At 57.5% G+C, this 17,163-nt stretch overlaps 1 protein-coding gene across 5 annotated transcripts; it reads left to right on the top strand.

Moving 5' to 3' along the window:
- Positions 1 to 1,110: 1,110 nt before the first annotated feature.
- On the top strand, positions 1,111 to 17,120 carry pla2g6 (phospholipase A2, group VI (cytosolic, calcium-independent)). Of its 5 annotated transcripts, none has more exons than XM_069196847.1 (18): positions 1,111 to 1,179; positions 2,620 to 2,851; positions 4,321 to 4,536; positions 5,242 to 5,425; positions 6,626 to 6,813; positions 7,122 to 7,218; positions 7,855 to 8,037; positions 8,850 to 8,958; positions 9,867 to 9,986; positions 11,021 to 11,111; positions 11,226 to 11,389; positions 11,487 to 11,637; positions 13,640 to 13,776; positions 13,904 to 13,975; positions 14,283 to 14,437; positions 14,717 to 14,884; positions 15,697 to 15,770; positions 15,911 to 17,120. In XM_069196847.1, exons 2-18 carry the CDS (start codon positions 2,637 to 2,639, stop codon positions 16,053 to 16,055), a joined length of 2,469 nt encoding a protein of 822 aa, XP_069052948.1. In that variant the 5' UTR covers positions 1,111 to 1,179; positions 2,620 to 2,636; the 3' UTR covers positions 16,056 to 17,120. The 5 variants fall into 5 exon arrangements, with proteins under 5 accessions (XP_069052948.1, XP_069052952.1, XP_069052951.1 ...); XM_069196849.1 differs by having other exon boundaries at positions 1,125 to 1,159; XM_069196848.1 differs by having other exon boundaries at positions 1,139 to 1,465.
- Positions 17,121 to 17,163: the final 43 nt, after the last annotated feature.

The raw sequence follows: 17,163 nt of genomic DNA, 5'->3' as shown, positions 1-17,163 counted from the left end.
GCTGGACTCCTGTCTGCCTCAGCACACCCACACTGACACAAGAAGAGCTCAGTGAGCCCTGCGTTGCTGGGTCCACTTCCTGGAGTGCTATCTGTGTGGAGTTTGCATGTTCTCTCTGCGTTCACGTGGGTTTCCCCCCCACTGTCCGTACTTAATCAGGCATACTGGCAGATTGAGTGGTCTCTGGGGAGACTGGCCGTGGTGTGAGTGTGTGTGTCTGTTTGGCCTGTGAAGGACTGGCGTCTTGTCCAGGGTGTAACCTGGCCTTGTGCCTGTTGCATGCTGGGATAGGGTCTGTGCCCTGTACTCCTGTATCTGTGTCTGTGACCCTGTACTGGATAAGGCGGTTAGAAAACGAAGCAGGTGGAATTACCCTACCTAGGTACAAACACAGAAAGCCATGCAAACTCCACACAGACGGGCATTAAAAACCAGAACACACAGACGGCACTGCCCACGATTGCATTTCTGCGCGTATTAATGAGAACTGAACGCAAGTGAATAGTTGTAGGTAACGCTTTCCCTCGCCGTATAACCTTCTGCACTTGAAGAGCTCCCGAAGGCATCTTTCGCCACTGACAGCCCAGGATCGTATATTAGCGAAAAGAAGAGCACGTTAAAATTATGTTGAGGTAGCTGCGTCAGCCTGCGTAGGCTGCAAAGGAACAAGTCAAGGTTTATTCCGCGCTGAGAAGAGAAGAAAGGAAACACAACGTTTCGGCGTCTTCTCTTTTCAGCAGGGAATAAACCTTTCACTTGTCCCCATGAAACTATGTTCCCCCGGCCCCAAAGGGTAGCTAGTGCGTACGTGCCTCTGTTTTGAAAAAACACGTTTGTGGAGAACTACTGAAAATAATTCGAACTAGATCATCCTTAACGTCCAATCACATCACCATCCGTTCGCAGGCTCTGACACACAGTGCTGACATACGGGGTGTGCGCCTTTTCACCTTACAACACGGTAAAATAATAAAAAAAGAAAAGCTCAACCAAACACCCTATCCCCCTCTTAGCTCGGGCTTTTCTCCGTGATTGGTTTACGCCCGCGAGGCGGGCAGCGATCGCTCTCTGCGATTGGCTCCTTCCAATGTCTCTCTCCTCTTGCGTGACGCAAGGTTGGTTGGCGGGCAGAGGCCGTGTTTGCTGTCAAAGGATCGAGGTGAGAAGTCAAGCCGGCAGGTAAGAGGATAGGAGCTCAGGCGCTAATGCTCTCAGGGCTGAATTACTGTCGGGCGCGATGGAGGAGAGGCTTCGGCGGAGGCCAGTGTGTGTCTGAGCGGACGGCGGTCGCAGGAGCAGGCGGCAGACGTACAAAATAAGGGCTTCGGCGTTTCGCTGGCCGGCTGGGTCACGAGTGTGGGGGGGCAGAGTCCCGCATCACACAGACAAACACACGCAGGTCTCGTCGTGTTTCGGCCACGGCCGGGGCTGGGGCCCTGAAGAACTGGTGATTATTATTCTGAAGGTAATGTTTGATTCACCCCCACCACCTACCCTCACCCCTCAAGACTGACCCCCCCCCCCCCAATTTCGGACAAGGGAGAGAGACGATACCGGTTTTTCCAGTCGGTCGCTCCCGGGACGGGACGGGACGAAACCAGCCCGGTGTTGCATTTCCGTGGCCTGGCCGGCTTGCCTCTCCGGTGTCCGGACAGGCCGGTCCGTCTGAAGGGGTGACGTCTGGAGAAAAAATAATTAAATAAATAAATAAATGCCGGTCCGAGCATCTTAAAAACTTGTTGGGGCGACGGAGGACGCAGCACGGTGTGTGTGTGTGGGGTCCCCTCTCTCTCGCTCTCAGCCCTGTCCTGTGTGGCCGGTGTGACGTGTCCACCCTGTGTCCCCTCTCTCTCACTCTCAGCCCTGTCCTGTGTGGCCGGTGTGACGTGTCCACCCTGTGTCCCCTCTCTCTCACTCTCAGCCCTGTCCTGTGTGGCCGGTGTGACGTGTCCACCCTGTGTCCCCTCTCTCTCACTCTCGGCCCTGTCCTGTGTGGCCGGTGTGACGTGTCCACCCTGTGTCCCCTCTCTCTCACTCTCGGCCCTGTCCTGTGTGGCCGGTGTGACGTGTCCACCCTGTGTCCCCTCTCTCTCACTCTCAGCCCTGTCCTGTGTGGCCGGTGTGACGTGTCCACCCTGTGTCCCCCCTCTCTCACTCTCAGCCCTGTCCTGTGTGGCCGGTGTGACGTGTCCACCCTGTGTCCCCTCTCTCTCACTCTCAGCCCTGTCCTGTGTGGCCGGTGTGACGTGTCCACCCTGTGTCCCCTCTCTCTCACTCTCAGCCCTGTCCTGTGTGGTCAGTGTGACGTGTCCACCCTGTGTCCCCTCTCTCTCACTCTCAGCCCTGTCCTGTGTGACCAGTGTGACGTGTCCACCCTGTGTCCCCTCTCTCTCACTCTCGGCCCTGTCCTGTGTGGCCAGTGTGACGTGTCCACCCTGTGTCACTCAGTGTGTAAAAGCTTGCTCTGTATTTTACAGCCAATGTGTGTCTGTCCTCATCTAATTTGTGCGTCACTGTGTGCCACACATGCGGGGATTCTGGGACTGAGTTGCAGAAACCCTCTCGGGGTGTAAGGGCTGACCTGTGCTGTTGAGTTGAGTGTGTGTTCCCCCTCCTCAGAGCGGCCAGGCTGTGCGATGCAGTTCCTGGGGCGGCTGGTGGGGACGCTGTCCTCCGTGTCCGGTCTGTTCTCCAGCCCGCACCGCGTGCGGGAGGTCCAGCTGTCGGAGTACGGCGGCGGGGGCCGGACCCTGCTGCAGCAGGAGGGCCGGCTGGCGCTGTACAGGAACGGCCCGGCGCAGTCCTGGGACTGTCTGCTGCTGACCCCCGAGACCCCCGGCACCGCGCTCAGGTGAGGGAGCGGGTAATGGCACTGCGTGTCTGTGGGGCGGTGTGAGAGTGGGGGGGTGTCAGGTCTGGGGGTGCGGGGGGGGTGTGTGTCGTGGGTGTGTGTGAGCGCATAATGTCACCCCATGTCCCTGGGGGTGTGTGTGTGTGTGTAATGTCACCCCATGTCCCTGGGGGGCTGTGTGTGTGTGTGTGTGTAATGTCATCCCATGTCCCTGGGGGTGTGTGACTGTGTGTGTGTGTGTGTGTGTGTGTGTGTGTGTGTGTGTAATGTCACCCCATGTCCCTGGGGGTGTGTGTGTGTGTGTGTGTGTAATGTCACCCCATGTCCCTGGGGGTGTGTGAGTGTGTAGTGTCACCCCATGTCCCTGGGGGTGTGTGTGTGTGAGTGTGTAGTGTCACCCCATGTCCCTGGGGGTGTGTGAGTGTGTAGTGTCACCCCATGTCCCTGGGGGGGTGGGTGTGAGCGCGTAATGTCACCCCATGTCCCTGGGGGGGGGTGTGTGAGCGTGTAATGTCACCCCATGTCCCTGGGGGGGTGGGTGTGAGCGCGTAATGTCACCCCATGTCCCTTGGGGTGTGTGTGTGTGTAATGTCACCCCATGTCCCTGGGGGGGTGGGTGTGAGCGCGTAATGTCACCCCATGTCCCTTGGGGTGTGTGAGCGCGTAATGTCACCCCATGTCCCTGGGGGTGTGTGTGTGAGCGCATAATGTCACCCCATGTCCCTTGGGGTGTGTGAGTGTGTAGTGTCACCCCATGTCCCTGGGGGTGTGTGTGTGTGAGTGTGTAGTGTCACCCCATGTCCCTGGGGGTGTGTGAGTGTGTAGTGTCACCCCATGTCCCTGGGGGGGTGTGAGTGTGTAATGTCACCCCATGTCCCTGGGGGTGTGTGTGTGAGTGTGTAATGTCACCCCATGTCCCTGGGGGGGGGTGTGTGAGCGTGTAATGTCACCCCATGTCCCTGGGGGGGTGGGTGTGAGCGCGTAATGTCACCCCATGTCCCTGGGGGGGGGTGTGTGAGCGTGTAATGTCACCCCATGTCCCTGGGGGGGTGGGTGTGAGCGCGTAATGTCACCCCATGTCCCTTGGGGTGTGTGTGTGTGTAATGTCACCCCATGTCCCTGGGGGGGTGGGTGTGAGCGCGTAATGTCACCCCATGTCCCTTGGGGTGTGTGAGCGCGTAATGTCACCCCATGTCCCTGGGGGTGTGTGTGTGAGCGCATAATGTCACCCCATGTCCCTTGGGGTGTGTGTGTGTGTAATGTCACCCCATGTCCCTGGGGGTGTGTGTGTGAGCGCATAATGTCACCCCATGTCCCTTGGGGTGTGTGTGTGTGTAATGTCACCCCATGTCCCTGGGGGGGTGTGTGTGAGCGCGTAATGTCACCCCATGTCCCTGGGGGGGTGTGTGTGAGCGCGTAATGTCACCCCATGTCCCTGGGTGGGGGTGTAAGGTCCTTGTGTCCGCCAGGCTCTTCCAGGTGTCCTCGCAGGAAGACGCCATGAACTGGTTCCCCCAGTACACCCTGAAGCTGCCCCCCTTCTACGAGAGCATCCGGCCCCCCCTGCGCCCCGAGACCCTGCAGCCTATCACAGACTGCCTCCGCAGCCACCCGGACTGGTCCCCCGCCCACATCGCCGTGGAGACCGGGCTGAGGGAGTGCCTCCGGCACAACTACGTCCTCAGGTGAGGGGGGGGCGCGGGGGCACGACCTGGGAGAGGGAGGGGTGCGGGGGATTCGGAATGACCCTGTTCTCGGAACAACCTTATCCGGCAGCTCCGTCACCCTGCAGCTCCCAGCCGGCAGCCCCACTGGAGCCCAGCAGTGTGAGCCTGGCCAGTACCTGGAGGGGAGACTCCTGGGATCAACTGAGGCTGCTGCTGGGAGAGGTGTGAGTGGGGCCAGCAGGGGGCGCTCACCCTGCGGTCTGTGTGGGTCCTGATGCCCCAGTATAGTGACGGGGACACTACACTGTAAAAAGGCACCGTCCTTCGGATGAGACGTAAAACTGAGGTCCTGACTCTCTGTGGTCATTAAAAATCCCAGGGTGTTTCTCTAAAAGAGTAGGGGTGTACCTGCCATATCCGACCCTGGTCTTTACCCCTCATGGCCTCCTAATAACCCCCCTCTCTGAACTGGCTCCATCACTCTGCTCTCCTCCCCACTGAGAGCTGGTGTGTGGGGAGCGGACTGGAGCATCATCCAGGTGGGGGTACACACTGGTGGGGGTGGAGGGGATCCCCGTGACCTGTCCAGCTCTGTGAGAGGGGTGTCCAGCAAAGCGCTCTATGAGGGTATGGAATTATTATTCATTCTTCTTGTTCTCCTCTTTCCTCTTCTCCTCCGCTCGTCTCCCGTCTCCTCTCTGTCCCCCCCCTCCTGTGTCTCAGTCAGATAAACAGTCGGGACGGGGTCGAAGGGCGCACCCCGCTCCACCTGGCCTGCTCCCGCGACGACGCGGGGTGCGCGCTCGAGCTGCTGCTGGAGTGCCAGGCCAGGGCGGACATCGCCGACCGCAAGGGGGAGACGCCCCTGCACTGCGCGGCCCGGCTGGACAGTCCGGCCGTCATGGAGGTCAGTCCGTCTCTCTCTCTCTCTCTATCTCTCTCCGTCTGCCACTCCGACTGCGCGCGGGCCGGGCCGCTAGCTCGGAACGCGAGCGGGGCGCCCTGTCTGGCCCCCCGTCCGGCCAGGCACGAGTCCCTGGTCGCCACTAGGGGGCGCGCGCGCATGGCTGTGGCTCATCCTGCTGGAGAGCTCCCACCCCCAATCAGGAAGTCAACCAGTCCTTAGAAAACTTCGGGACGTCCTGGTGGCTTCAGAGGTGAAGCGAGCTAGGAAAAAAATGTGTTAATATGCATCTCGAGGCGTTTTTGTGGTTGTTTTTCTGTGCCGTGAAAGGTTATTGAAAAATCCCGTCATGCGCCGTGAGTCGCAAAGTTCAGTTGAGCGGTTTTATTTCCGTCTTCGCCTCTCGGTTTTTAAAAGCCGTGTGCGGATTCTGCCCGGGGGAGTAGAGAGATGGGCACCCTGGTGGCGCAGTGCTCAGCATTCAGTTCCCAGGGTGCCGTCTGTGTGGAGTTCGCATGTTCCCTCCCCCCCCCCCCGGTTCTTGTAGGTTTCCTCTCACAGTCCCAAATCATGCTGGCGGGTTAATTGGCTTCTGCGAAAACGGGTCCTGGTGTGAGTGTGTGAGTGTGTGAGTGTGTGAGTGTGTGAGTGTGTGAGTGTGTGAGAGTGTGACACCTGCGATGGACCCTGGGCTAATGTTTTCCCCCAGTTAACGAACCCAACCCTCTTTAAAGAGAACAGGCCGTTTTAACATCTTCTCTTTAAAAAAAAAAGGGTGTGGGGCGGTGGCGCTGTGGCTCAGGATCTGTGGCTGGAGGGTTGCCGGTTCGTATCCCGCGGCCGACGGAGAAATCCTACTCCGTCGGGCCCCTGAGCGAGGCCCTTCACCCCAGCTGCTCCAGGGGCGCCGTGTAAATGGCCGACCCTGCGCTCTGACCCCCAGCTTCTCTCCCTGTCTGTGTGTCTCACGGAGAGCAGGCTGGGCTCTGTGAAAAGACACATTCCTCGTGCAAGAAATTGTATCCGGCCGATAAAGTGCTCTGATCTGACACACGCGCTGTGATTTGTCCAGCAGCAGGATGTCAAGAGTGTCCCGGGGTGGCGGTGTGCTTGAGCTCTGCGCGAGAGAAGGCCGTGGGGGGCTCTGTCTCGGTGCCCCTGCCCCGGCGAGTGACCCCTGCCCCCCCTGCCCCCCCTGCCCAGGTGCTGTGCTCCCGCCCCGGCGCCTCGCTGGACGCCCTGAGCGCTTCTGGGGAGACGGCCCTGCACGTGGCCTGCCGGCTGGGGAGGGCGGAGACGCTGAAGGCGCTGCTGGAGGCGGGGGCGCGCCCCGACATCCTCGGGGGGCACGGCTACCCCATCCACATCGCCATGAAGTACAAAGAGAGGAGGTGAGGGGAGAGGGGGGGGCCCCCAGCCGCACGGTCATCCTGAGAGCACCCCCCCTACCTGCCATTCCTTCATGATCCGTCTCCCCTTCTCTCTTAATCCACTGCCTCTCCCTCCTCCTCCTCCTCCCCTCCTACTGCCTCAGTGTCTCTCTCTCTCTCTCTCTCTCCTCGTCCACCCCTTCCTCTCTGTCCTCTCCCGCCGGTCAGCCAGCGCACCGCGAGCTGCCCCCCCCCGGCCCCTGTCACAGCCCGCCTAGTAACGGAAACTCTCTCCCACCCCCCCCCCGTGCATGTGTGCGTCTCTCCAGCTGCGCGGAGACGGTCCTGGACGCCAGCCCGGCCCAGCTGTGCGCCGAAGACCCGGTGTACGGCGGGACACCCCTGCACTGGGCCAAGACCGCCGAGGTGAGGGGGGTGGGGGGGGCTCTGGAAGAAGCCCGGCCGCCTTTTCAGTCTAGTTATTCCGGACAAGTGTGAGCTGCTGTCCCCACAGAGGTTCATTTTTCAAAGGCAGCTCTGATGGTATTAAAATTGTTCCTGCAAAAGCTCAGGCCTGCGTCTGGGGAAGAGCTCGCCCGCCTGGGGTCCTGGGAGCTCCTCCCCGGACTGCCTGTGCTGCTCTGTCTTCCCCTCCTGCCCCCTGCCTGTCTCTAACGGCCTGTCTGTCTGTGTGTGTCTGTGTGTGTCTGTGTGTGTCTGTGTGTGTCTGTGTGTGTCTGTGTGTGTCTGTGTGTGTCTGTGTGTGTGTGTGTCTGTGTGTGTCTGTGTGTGTGTGTCTGTGTGTGTCTGTGTGTGTCTGTGTGTGTCTGTGTGTGTCTGTGTGTGTCTGTGTGTGTCTGTGTGTGTCTGTGTGTGTCTGTGTGTGTCTGTGTCTCTGTGTCTCTGTGTGTCTGTCTGTGTGTCTCTGTGTGTCTCTGTGTGTCTCTGTGTGTCTGTGTGTCTGTGTGTCTGTGTGTCTGTGTGTCTGTGTGTCTGTGTGTCTGTGTGTCTGTGTGTCTGTGTGTCTGTGTGTCTGTGTGTGTGCCCGCGGTCGCCCTGCAGATGTGCCGGCTGCTCCTGGAGCGCGACTGCCCCGTGAACTACCTCAGCAAGACGGGGGAGACCGCCCTGCACGTCCTGGTGCGCCGGCAGCGCGTCGAGGCCGCCATGGTGCTGCTGACGCACGGCGCCGAGCCCAACGTGCGGGGGGAGTCCGGCAACACCCCCCTGCACCTCGCCATGAAGGTACGCCCCCCCCCCCCCGCGCACCTCGTGGTACGCCCCAGCGCTCCCCCGCTGGGGTGTGATGGTCAGGCCTGCTCCCAGGTTCTGGTCGGACCCGTTGGCTTCTGTGAGGAGTTTGCATGTTCCTCTCCATGGTCCAGCTTGTGCCAGTTTCCTCCCACCTTGGCAACAAGATGGCGAGGTTAAGCAGCTTCTCTAAATTGTTCGTGTGCGTGTCCTACCGAGGACTGGCATCCCATCCAGGATGGAGCCCCGCCTGGTGCCCTCTGCTTCCGGGATAGACTCCGGCTCTCCGTTGCCCTCACCAGGGATATCCGGCTGTCCGACGACGGATGAATGGATTTGAGCTTTTATGTTGTCACGGCCTGCTGCGTCTGCAGAATATTGTTTACAGTTTTGTTCACCACGTTATAGTCAGCTCAAAAAGATGCGGTTGCCGTGGTGTTCCTTGTGGTCCAGAGAAGGGTGACCAGGTCCCTCTTCGTGCTCTTCAGCCTCACCTGTGCGACAGGAGCCAGGGGACACTACAGCAGTGTGAGCGTGGAAGGGCGTTGGAGACCTGGGGGGCGCTTCATTTCGCAGAGGGTTGTGGGGAAAATCGAACAAGCTGTCCCCTCTACTCTGGCTTCTTTCAGGAAATCAGGGATCATTTCAGAGATCGCCTGATCAGTTAGCTATGGGCTCGACCAGCTGGACGGGCGGAATGTCCCCCTCCCTCCCCCCCGTTCGTAAGCTGCCCTGTGTTGTTGTGGCATTGTGCGTCCCTGACCCTCCGTTTTAGGATCATGGCCGTGTCATTTTCCTGTCTGCAGCTGGACCACATGGAGCTGATCAAGGCTCTGATCGTTTTCGGGGCGGACGTGGAGACCCCGAATGATTTCGGGGAGACCCCGGGCCTCATCGCCGCCCGCATCAGCAAGGGTGAGAGTTCGGTTCCCCCTTCCACCCCGCCCCGCCTGCCGCGCACACGGGTCCACAGCGTCGCGTCGGCGTCCCCAGTCCTTGCGCCTGGCCGACCTGCGCTGACCGTGCCGATGTGCCAGACGAGCTGGGAACCAGGGCTCGTCCAGGGCCTGCAGCCAGCGTGGCTTCTGCCAGCGCGGCCTTGTAAAATCGAGATTCGCAAGAGACTAGAATCTAAATAACAACTATTCCACAGCTCACCTTGAAGGCCCAGAGTCTGGGACATATCTACATCCATTGTGAACTCGCATGTACTGTATAACCAGCATGTCTGTGGATCTCCGTGTGCTGAATGTTTAGAGTACATGTACAACAGCGTGTCAGTTTAGACTGAATAGAGCTGCTCTGTACATAATGGCATTAATTTACAGAAATGGATACCTCACCCTCTCTGCACTGCTCCAGCCATCATGTTTAAGACACTGACTTGTCACGTGTGTGTGCGTGTGTGCGTACACCTTCTGAACACAGCTCCTGAATACAGGATACTGTGAGTCAGATGGTTATTTAACTTTTTATAACATGGCTTTTGGAATCAGTTGTTAATCTGCTCCAAAACGTAAAATGCATGTGTTCAAAATGATGCGATCTTAGACGCTGCCTTCCCAGACTCCTCCCTTCCCTGCAGCTGATTGGCTGGCTGCCCGTCCTGTGAGACACAAGCGGACCAATCAGCTGGTCCGATTGGGCCAGTGAGTGAACTCGCACTCCAGCCAATTAACTAAGGAGGGTAGGAGGGGGAGGGGCAGTTGATTGCCCTGCCAGTACGAGCATGTACAGTATCTGTGTGTGTGTGTGTGCTGTTTCCTGGTGTCCGTGTTGTAGGTGTGTTTAACCCTCGCCTGTTCTTGTGTGGCTGTGCGAAGGGGCCAACAGGAAGGTCCTGTTAAGCATGCTGTATAGTGTAGGAGCAGACCGCTGCCACCCACCTTCCCCAGACACATGCTTGCCGACCTTCAAGAGACCACGGCCACCACCAACTATAGGTAACGCCTCCCCTCCCTCCTCCTCTCCCTCCTGCCCCCCTTCCACCCTGTCCTGTCCTGTCCTGTGACGAGGGGCCCTTACCCCCCCACTCGCTTCCTCCTTTCTCTGCTCTGCCCTGGTGCAGTGAACGCCTCCAGCCACACAGTTCACATGAAGTCCACACGCTGGGCAAGGGGAAGGGCTCCAAAATGAGCTGTTTTATCTCTCTCTGTCTCTCATCTCTCGGTGTTTCATGTGGCCTCATCCCCAGTGCCAGAATAGAGACGAAGGTCTGAACCTCCGGGACTGGGCCACATTCTTGTGTATTTGAGACCTGTAACGTGATCAGTTCTCCATGAACGTCTTAACGAAAGGTGAAGAGAGCTTTATTGAATGCGGAACACGAAGTCGTATGATATTATTCCATCGTTTCAACAAAACAACCCCACAGTAGGGAACCTTGGGTGAATAAGGGTGTGAGCCCTGAGTTTTTTAGTCCATCCGTCCTTACGGATCTGCTTCGTGTCAGTGATATGTGGGGCTTTCCTTGCCTGAAAAGCTCACTCCGGGTCTTTCCATAGCATTTCAGTGATCTCTTTAGAGAGAAGTAGCCTCTTCCTGGCTGCTCTCCCATGAAAATCATTCCCTTTCAGTGGGGTTTTCTTGGCACTGTAGCCGTCTGTCCCAGTACAAGGGCAGTTACAGTAGCTGTAAGGCTTGGGTCTGTACTAAAGCATGATACAACTAGAAGATGGCCATGTGGATTTATTGTGTGCAGAGGTTTCTATGGAACGTGCATGCCACACTAACTCCTAACACTCGATTTTGGGCCTCTGTTGGATATTGGGGCCACGCTGCTTCCGAGAAAACTTTGCAAAAAGAGCAGGAGTCCAGGACACAGGAAATGAATTGAAATGATGGATGATATGGATCTGTTCTTTCAGTCATTGCCAGTTAGGCAGGTCAACTGTGATTGGGTGTGTGGGATAGCATCGAGCTCTCCCATTGGCTCAGCTGAACACCCTATTTCTTGCTCTCACTGATTGGCTCACAGGGTTTGATGACATCATGCATGTAGCTGCCACTCTAGGGGCGCTGACCCATGGCCAGATGGAAGTGGACGGCTGCAAAACAGGAAACAGGAAGTGAGTCTTGAATTTTTTTTTGCCACTTAGAAAGGTGTCTTTTCTGTTTGACAGGAGTGCGTTACCAGGGTGACAGGGGTATGTGACGGGTAAATCACTGTGTGTGGGTTCCAGATGTGCCAGGCTGCTGTGTCTGGATGGAGGAGGCATCAAAGGCCTGGTTCTGATCCAGCTGCTGATCGCTTTGGAGCAGGCGGCGGGCCAGCCTATCAGGGAGCTGTTCGACTGGGTCGCCGGCACCAGCACCGGGGGTATCCTGGCTCTGGCGATCGTACACGGTAAGCCCGTCCGACTGCGGTGGCCTGTCTCTCTGTCGAGCTCTCTGGGGTTCTGCGCGTGTTCAGTGCAGCGCGTGTGTGTGTGTGTCGTACGCAGGGAAGTCCATGCAGTACCTGCGCTGCCTGTACTTCCGGATGAAGGACCAGGTTTTCCGCGGCTCCCGGCCCTACGAGTCCGCCCCGCTGGAGGAGTTCCTCAAGAAGGAGTTCGGGGAGGACACCAAGATGACCGACGTCACGCACCCCAAGTCAGTCTGCCTGCTTGCCCGTATCTCTGTATACTGTATCTCTACAGCCCTGTCTGTTTGTGTCTGTCTGCCTGTCCTGGGCAGTGGGGTTTAGCACCTGTCTGTCTCCCTGTCCTGGGCAGTGGGGTTTAGCGCCTGTCTGTCTGCCTGTCCTGGGCAGTGGGGTTTAGCACCTGTCTGTCTGCCTGTCCTGGGCAGTGGGGTTTAATGTACAACTGTCTGTCTGCTTGTTCTGGGCAGTGGGGTTTAGCACCTGTCTGTCTGTCCAGGGCAGTGGGGTTTAGCACCTGTCTGTCTGCCTGTCCTGGGCAGTGGGGTTTAGCACCTGTCTGTCTGTCCTGGGCAGTGGGGTTTAGCACCTGTCTGTCTGCCTGTCCTGGGCAGTGGGGTTTAGCGCCTGTCTGTCTGCCTGTCCTGGGCAGTGGGGTTTAATGTCCAACTGTCTGTCTGCCTGTCCTGGGCAGTGGGGTTTAATGTCCAACTGTCTGTCTGCCTGTCCTGGGCAGTGGGGTTTAATGTCCAACTGTCTGTCTGCCTGTCCTGGGCAGTGGGGTTTAATGTCCAACTGTCTGCCTGCCTGTCCTGGGCAATGGGGTTTAGCACCTGTCTGCCTGTCCTGGGCAGTGGGGTTTAGCACCTGTCTGTCTGCCTGTCCTGGGCAGTGGGGTTTAATGTCCAACTGTCTGCCTGCCTGTCCTGGGCAATGGGGTTTAGCACCTGTCTGCCTGTCCTGGGCAGTGGGGTTTAGCACCTGTCTGTCTGCCTGTCCTGGGCAGTGGGGTTTAGCACCTGTCTGTCTGCCTGTCCCGGGCAGTGGGGTTTAATGTCCAACTGTCTGTCTGCTTGTTCTGGGCAGTGGGGTTTAGCACCTGTCTGTCTGTCCTGGGCAGTGGGGTTTAGCACCTGTCTGTCTGCCTGTCCTGGGCAGTGGGGTTTAGCACCTGTCTGTCTGTCCTGGGCAGTGGGGTTTAGCACCTGTCTGTCTGCCTGTCCTGGGCAGTGGGGTTTAGCGCCTGTCTGTCTGCCTGTCCTGGGCAGTGGGGTTTAATGTCCAACTGTCTGTCTGCCTGTCCTGGGCAGTGGGGTTTAATGTCCAACTGTCTGTCTGCCTGTCCTGGGCAGTGGGGTTTAGCACCTGTCTGTCTGCCTGTCCCGGGCAGTGGGGTTTAATGTCCAACTGTCTGTCTGCTTGTTCTGGGCAGTGGGGTTTAGCACCTGTCTGTCTGCCTGTCCAGGGCAGTGGGGTTTAGCACCTGTCTGCCTGTCCTGGGCAGTGGGGTTTAGCACCTGTCTGTCTGCCTGTCCTGGGCAGTGGGGTTTAATGTCCAACTGTCTGCCTGCCTGTCCTGGGCAATGGGGTTTAGCACCTGTCTGCCTGTCCTGGGCAGTGGGGTTTAGCACCTGTCTGTCTGCCTGTCCTGGGCAGTGGGGTTTAGCACCTGTCTGTCTGCCTGTCCCGGGCAGTGGGGTTTAATGTCCAACTGTCTGTCTGCTTGTTCTGGGCAGTGGGGTTTAGCACCTGTCTGTCTGTCCTGGGCAGTGGGGTTTAGCACCTGTCTGTCTGCCTGTCCTGGGCAGTGGGGTTTAGCACCTGTCTGTCTGTCCTGGGCAGTGGGGTTTAGCACCTGTCTGTCTGCCTGTCCTGGGCAGTGGGGTTTAGCGCCTGTCTGTCTGCCTGTCCTGGGCAGTGGGGTTTAATGTCCAACTGTCTGTCTGCCTGTCCTGGGCAGTGGGGTTTAATGTCCAACTGTCTGTCTGCCTGTCCTGGGCAGTGGGGTTTAGCACCTGTCTGTCTGCCTGTCCCGGGCAGTGGGGTTTAATGTCCAACTGTCTGTCTGCTTGTTCTGGGCAGTGGGGTTTAGCACCTGTCTGTCTGCCTGTCCAGGGCAGTGGGGTTTAATGTCCAACTGTCTGCCTGCTTGTCCTGGGCAGTGGGGTTTAGCACCTGTCTGTCTGCCTGTCCAGGGCAGTGGGGTTTAATGTGTGTCTCTCTGTGTGCCAGGGTGATGGTGACAAGCGTGCTGGCTGACAGACACCCTGCCGAGCTGCACCTCTTCCGGAACTATGACCCCCCCGATCCCGACCGCGACCCCCCCTATGCCCGCAGCGCTGACTTCAGACCCCTCCTCGCTCCCCAGGGTAAACCCTGTCCTTGGCTTCTCTCTCTGTCCCTCTGTCCTTGATCTTCAGCCCTCTTCCTCTTCCTCTCTTCCCCTCCCTCCCCTTGCCCCGGCTCGGAGTAAGCGGCGGTGTGTTGTTATTTCAGAGGAGGAGGAGGAGGTGATGATAGTGGGGTACACACCCGGAGCCCCCAAGCGTAGGAAGGTGACTGAGGAAGGTGTGTGTTGCTGTGCGTAGGGAGAGAGAGACTCTGCTTCTCTTGCATGGGTGAACACGTCGCTGATACAGCAGCACAGGGAGGCCTGGGGATCGGTGGGTGTGCACGGGTCTTTTTCCTCAAGGGGGGGGTTAGTAACTGCACCTCCTCCTTGCTTCACCCCCTGTGGGGTTGGTGTTGTACCCCCAAAAGCGCTGGGAATCGTTCGCATTTGAAATGCGCGATCGGCCCTCTTCTCCCATCTCTTTCTCTCTCATTCTTGTTTATTTTCCTTCTCCTCCCCTGCCCTCCCCCCTCCCCCCATCAGAACAGTTAGTGTGGCGGGCGGCTCGGTCCAGTGGGGCAGCGCCCTCGTATTTTCGGCCAATGGGGCGCTTCCTGGATGGGGGCTTGCTGGCCAACAACCCGACGCTGGACGCCATGACGGAGATACACCGCTACAACAAGACGGCGAAGGCTCAGGTAGGGGGGAGAGGGAGCGGGCCTCGCTCTCTTCATCCCATTCCCTCCCAGTTTGATCCATTCCAGCCTTTACTGGTCTCCATTACGATACGGTCCTAGCTTCATCATCCCGACGTCCTTGACAGGGATCAACCAAATCCTTAATCCTGGGAAAAAGAGAAGCTGCCTTCTCCTTCTCCTTCGCCTGTGTTGTTGCACGCGCAGTGTGTGTAAGACCCGAACCGGATCAGATTGCTGCGCAGCGGGATCTGATCCGTGTCTCCCGGTTCCCTGCGGCAGGGCCGGCGACAGGAAGTGCAGAGGCTGGGCGTGGTGGTCTCTCTGGGCACAGGGAAGCCCCCCCAGGTGGCGGTCAACTCCGTGGACGTATTCCGGCCCTCCAACCCCCTGGAGCTCGCCAAATCCTTCGTGGGTGCCAAGGAGCTGGGCAAAATGTTGGTGGACTGCGTGAGTGTCGGAGGGGTGAAGAGAAACGGGCATCACGCGGGGCCCCTGCTGTCCCTCCGCCATGTTGGCAGCTGTAGGAAACAGCATGGTGACTGGCCAGAGTGGAGCACCCTGGGAAGAGTCATGGCAACAGCTCTTAATCCAGGCTTGTCGGTGGCTAGTGCAGTAGGCCGGTTTTAGCAACAACTAGGGGATTAGTCCAGTCATGTTACTGACTGCCTCGATGAGGGGAATAGTCCAGTTGTCAGGAATAACAAGGGTATTTGTCGATGCTTAACATTGATGGGTAGAATCGTCCAGTATGTGCAATAAACAGGATCCTAGAACTGACTAGAGGAACTGTGTAGTGTTAGTATTAGCTAGTGAATTGATAGTTTTAGCCCTGACTAGTAGAATAGTCCAGTTTTCCAAATAACAAGGGTATCTGTCAATTCGTAACATTGACTGGTGGAATAAATAGGGTATTAATCCAGTTTTAGGACTGACTAGTGGAAGAGTGTAGTGTTAGTTTTAGGGGATGATCTTTTTAGCATTGGCTAGTGGAGGAGTCCAGATTGAAAAAAATATCTAGGGTATTAGTCCAGCCATACAGTACCACTGGCTAGTGGACTCAATCCAATTTTAGAAATAACGAGGGGATTCAGAGAGAGGAGATGGGTCCAGTTGTAGTTTAACCAGCACAAAGCTTCAGAGCGCGTCTGCCCAGATTAGCCCAAGACCGGCCTGTTTAATTCGACACGAGTGGGTCAAAGGTGAGTGCCGAGCGCAGCTCCTGACGTGTGTTGATCCCCTCCCCCCTCTCTCGCTCTCAGTGCACGGACTCGGACGGCTGTGCAGTGGACAGGGCGCGGTCCTGGTGTGAGATGACCGAAACCACTTACTTCCGGTGAGCGAGGGGGAGCGGTCGGGTCTCTGCGCTGCGTGGGAACTCGTGCGCTCCCTGCTCTCTGCGTCTGTCTCCCCCTCCCTCTCTCAGTACAGCCCCCTAATAAACCTCCCTTCTTCTCTCTGTCTCTCCGCCTCCAGGCTCAGTCCCCAGTTCTCGATGGAGGTGATGCTGGATGAGGTGAATGACGCGGTGCTGGTGAACATGCTGTGGGAGACCCAGATGTACCTGTACCAGCAGAGGGAGAAGGTGCAGGCCCTGGCACAGCAGCTGCTGCAGGGATAGCGGCCACCAGACTGGAGTCATCAAGAAAAAAAAAACTCCCGGGGATGGGCACTAGGGGGCACTGTAGACCAGTGGTGCCTCTGGCGGTGCCAGTCCCGTCCTGTCCTTTTCCTCCTTGGTCTTCGTTCCAGCTAATCCTTAATTCCTCCTTGACTGATCCAGAGGCCGGTGTACTAACACCGGTATCGAGTGGTTAAAATGACCAGTCGTGCTCCACCCCCGCCTGACAGAAGATCCCAGATCACAAACCCAGCAGGGCCTGCAGCAGCTGGGGCTTGTGCGGACCACGCAGGGCCTGACGCAGACGCTTGCCTAACGCCCGTTTCCTCCTAGCAAAGACTGACGTCTCTCTCGGACGCCTCTGTGTTGCGTTTCTGTCCAGTTAATCCCTGTTGGGGAAAAAGGACGCCAGCAGGTGCCTCTGTACACAAAGAGCTGGGGGTGTTGGGAGCAACGCTGCCTGATCGTACAGTGGCAGACTCACTGGGGTCCCCCAAGAAGTAGCCCAGTGGGGCGCCGTTGTCTGTGAACTAGTGACCTAACTGCACTGAAGGAACTTGTTACTGAAGGAAAAGAGCAGGGCTCCCCAGTCCAGGTCCTCTTGACCTCTGTGCCTCAGCTAAGCAGCTAGTCCGGGCTACTCTCTTGAGTCGCTCTGTCAAGCCCTTGACCGGACTGCTGCTGTGGTGGTGACTTAGGAATATTTAAAAAGGACAGTGTCTGTAAACCCATTACTGGCACTTGAGAGCAGTACGCAAAATGTGGAATTGTTAATGAGTGAATAAATCTGGTAAACGATCGAGAGCCCAAACAGAGCAGAAGCCAGCTGGGGCTGTGGTCAGGGGAGGCCACTGAGACCAGTGCCGGTGGAAGGGGTGTCCCCCTGCGTGCAGGAAGGCTCCCCAAGATCCTGGCGGGTTAATAATTAACAAAGGCTATTGTTTACAGAACGAAACAATGAAGGAAGTGGTTGTGCTATACTGACCTGGAAACTATACCTCTAATTTTTAAATGCTTGCAACTGATGGTATGAGTAAGCATTAAACATGAAGTCTCAGTTATAAAGATTTGTGTTTGCCTTATTTCTCAACCTTGTTTTGCTGTAAAT

Source organism: Lepisosteus oculatus, chromosome 12 (genome assembly GCF_040954835.1).
Source record: "Lepisosteus oculatus isolate fLepOcu1 chromosome 12, fLepOcu1.hap2, whole genome shotgun sequence".
Taxonomy (NCBI): Eukaryota; Metazoa; Chordata; class Actinopteri; order Semionotiformes; family Lepisosteidae; genus Lepisosteus; species Lepisosteus oculatus.
The sequence above is the reverse complement of the archived record's forward strand: the minus strand, read 5'-3'. Positions and strand labels throughout refer to the sequence as shown.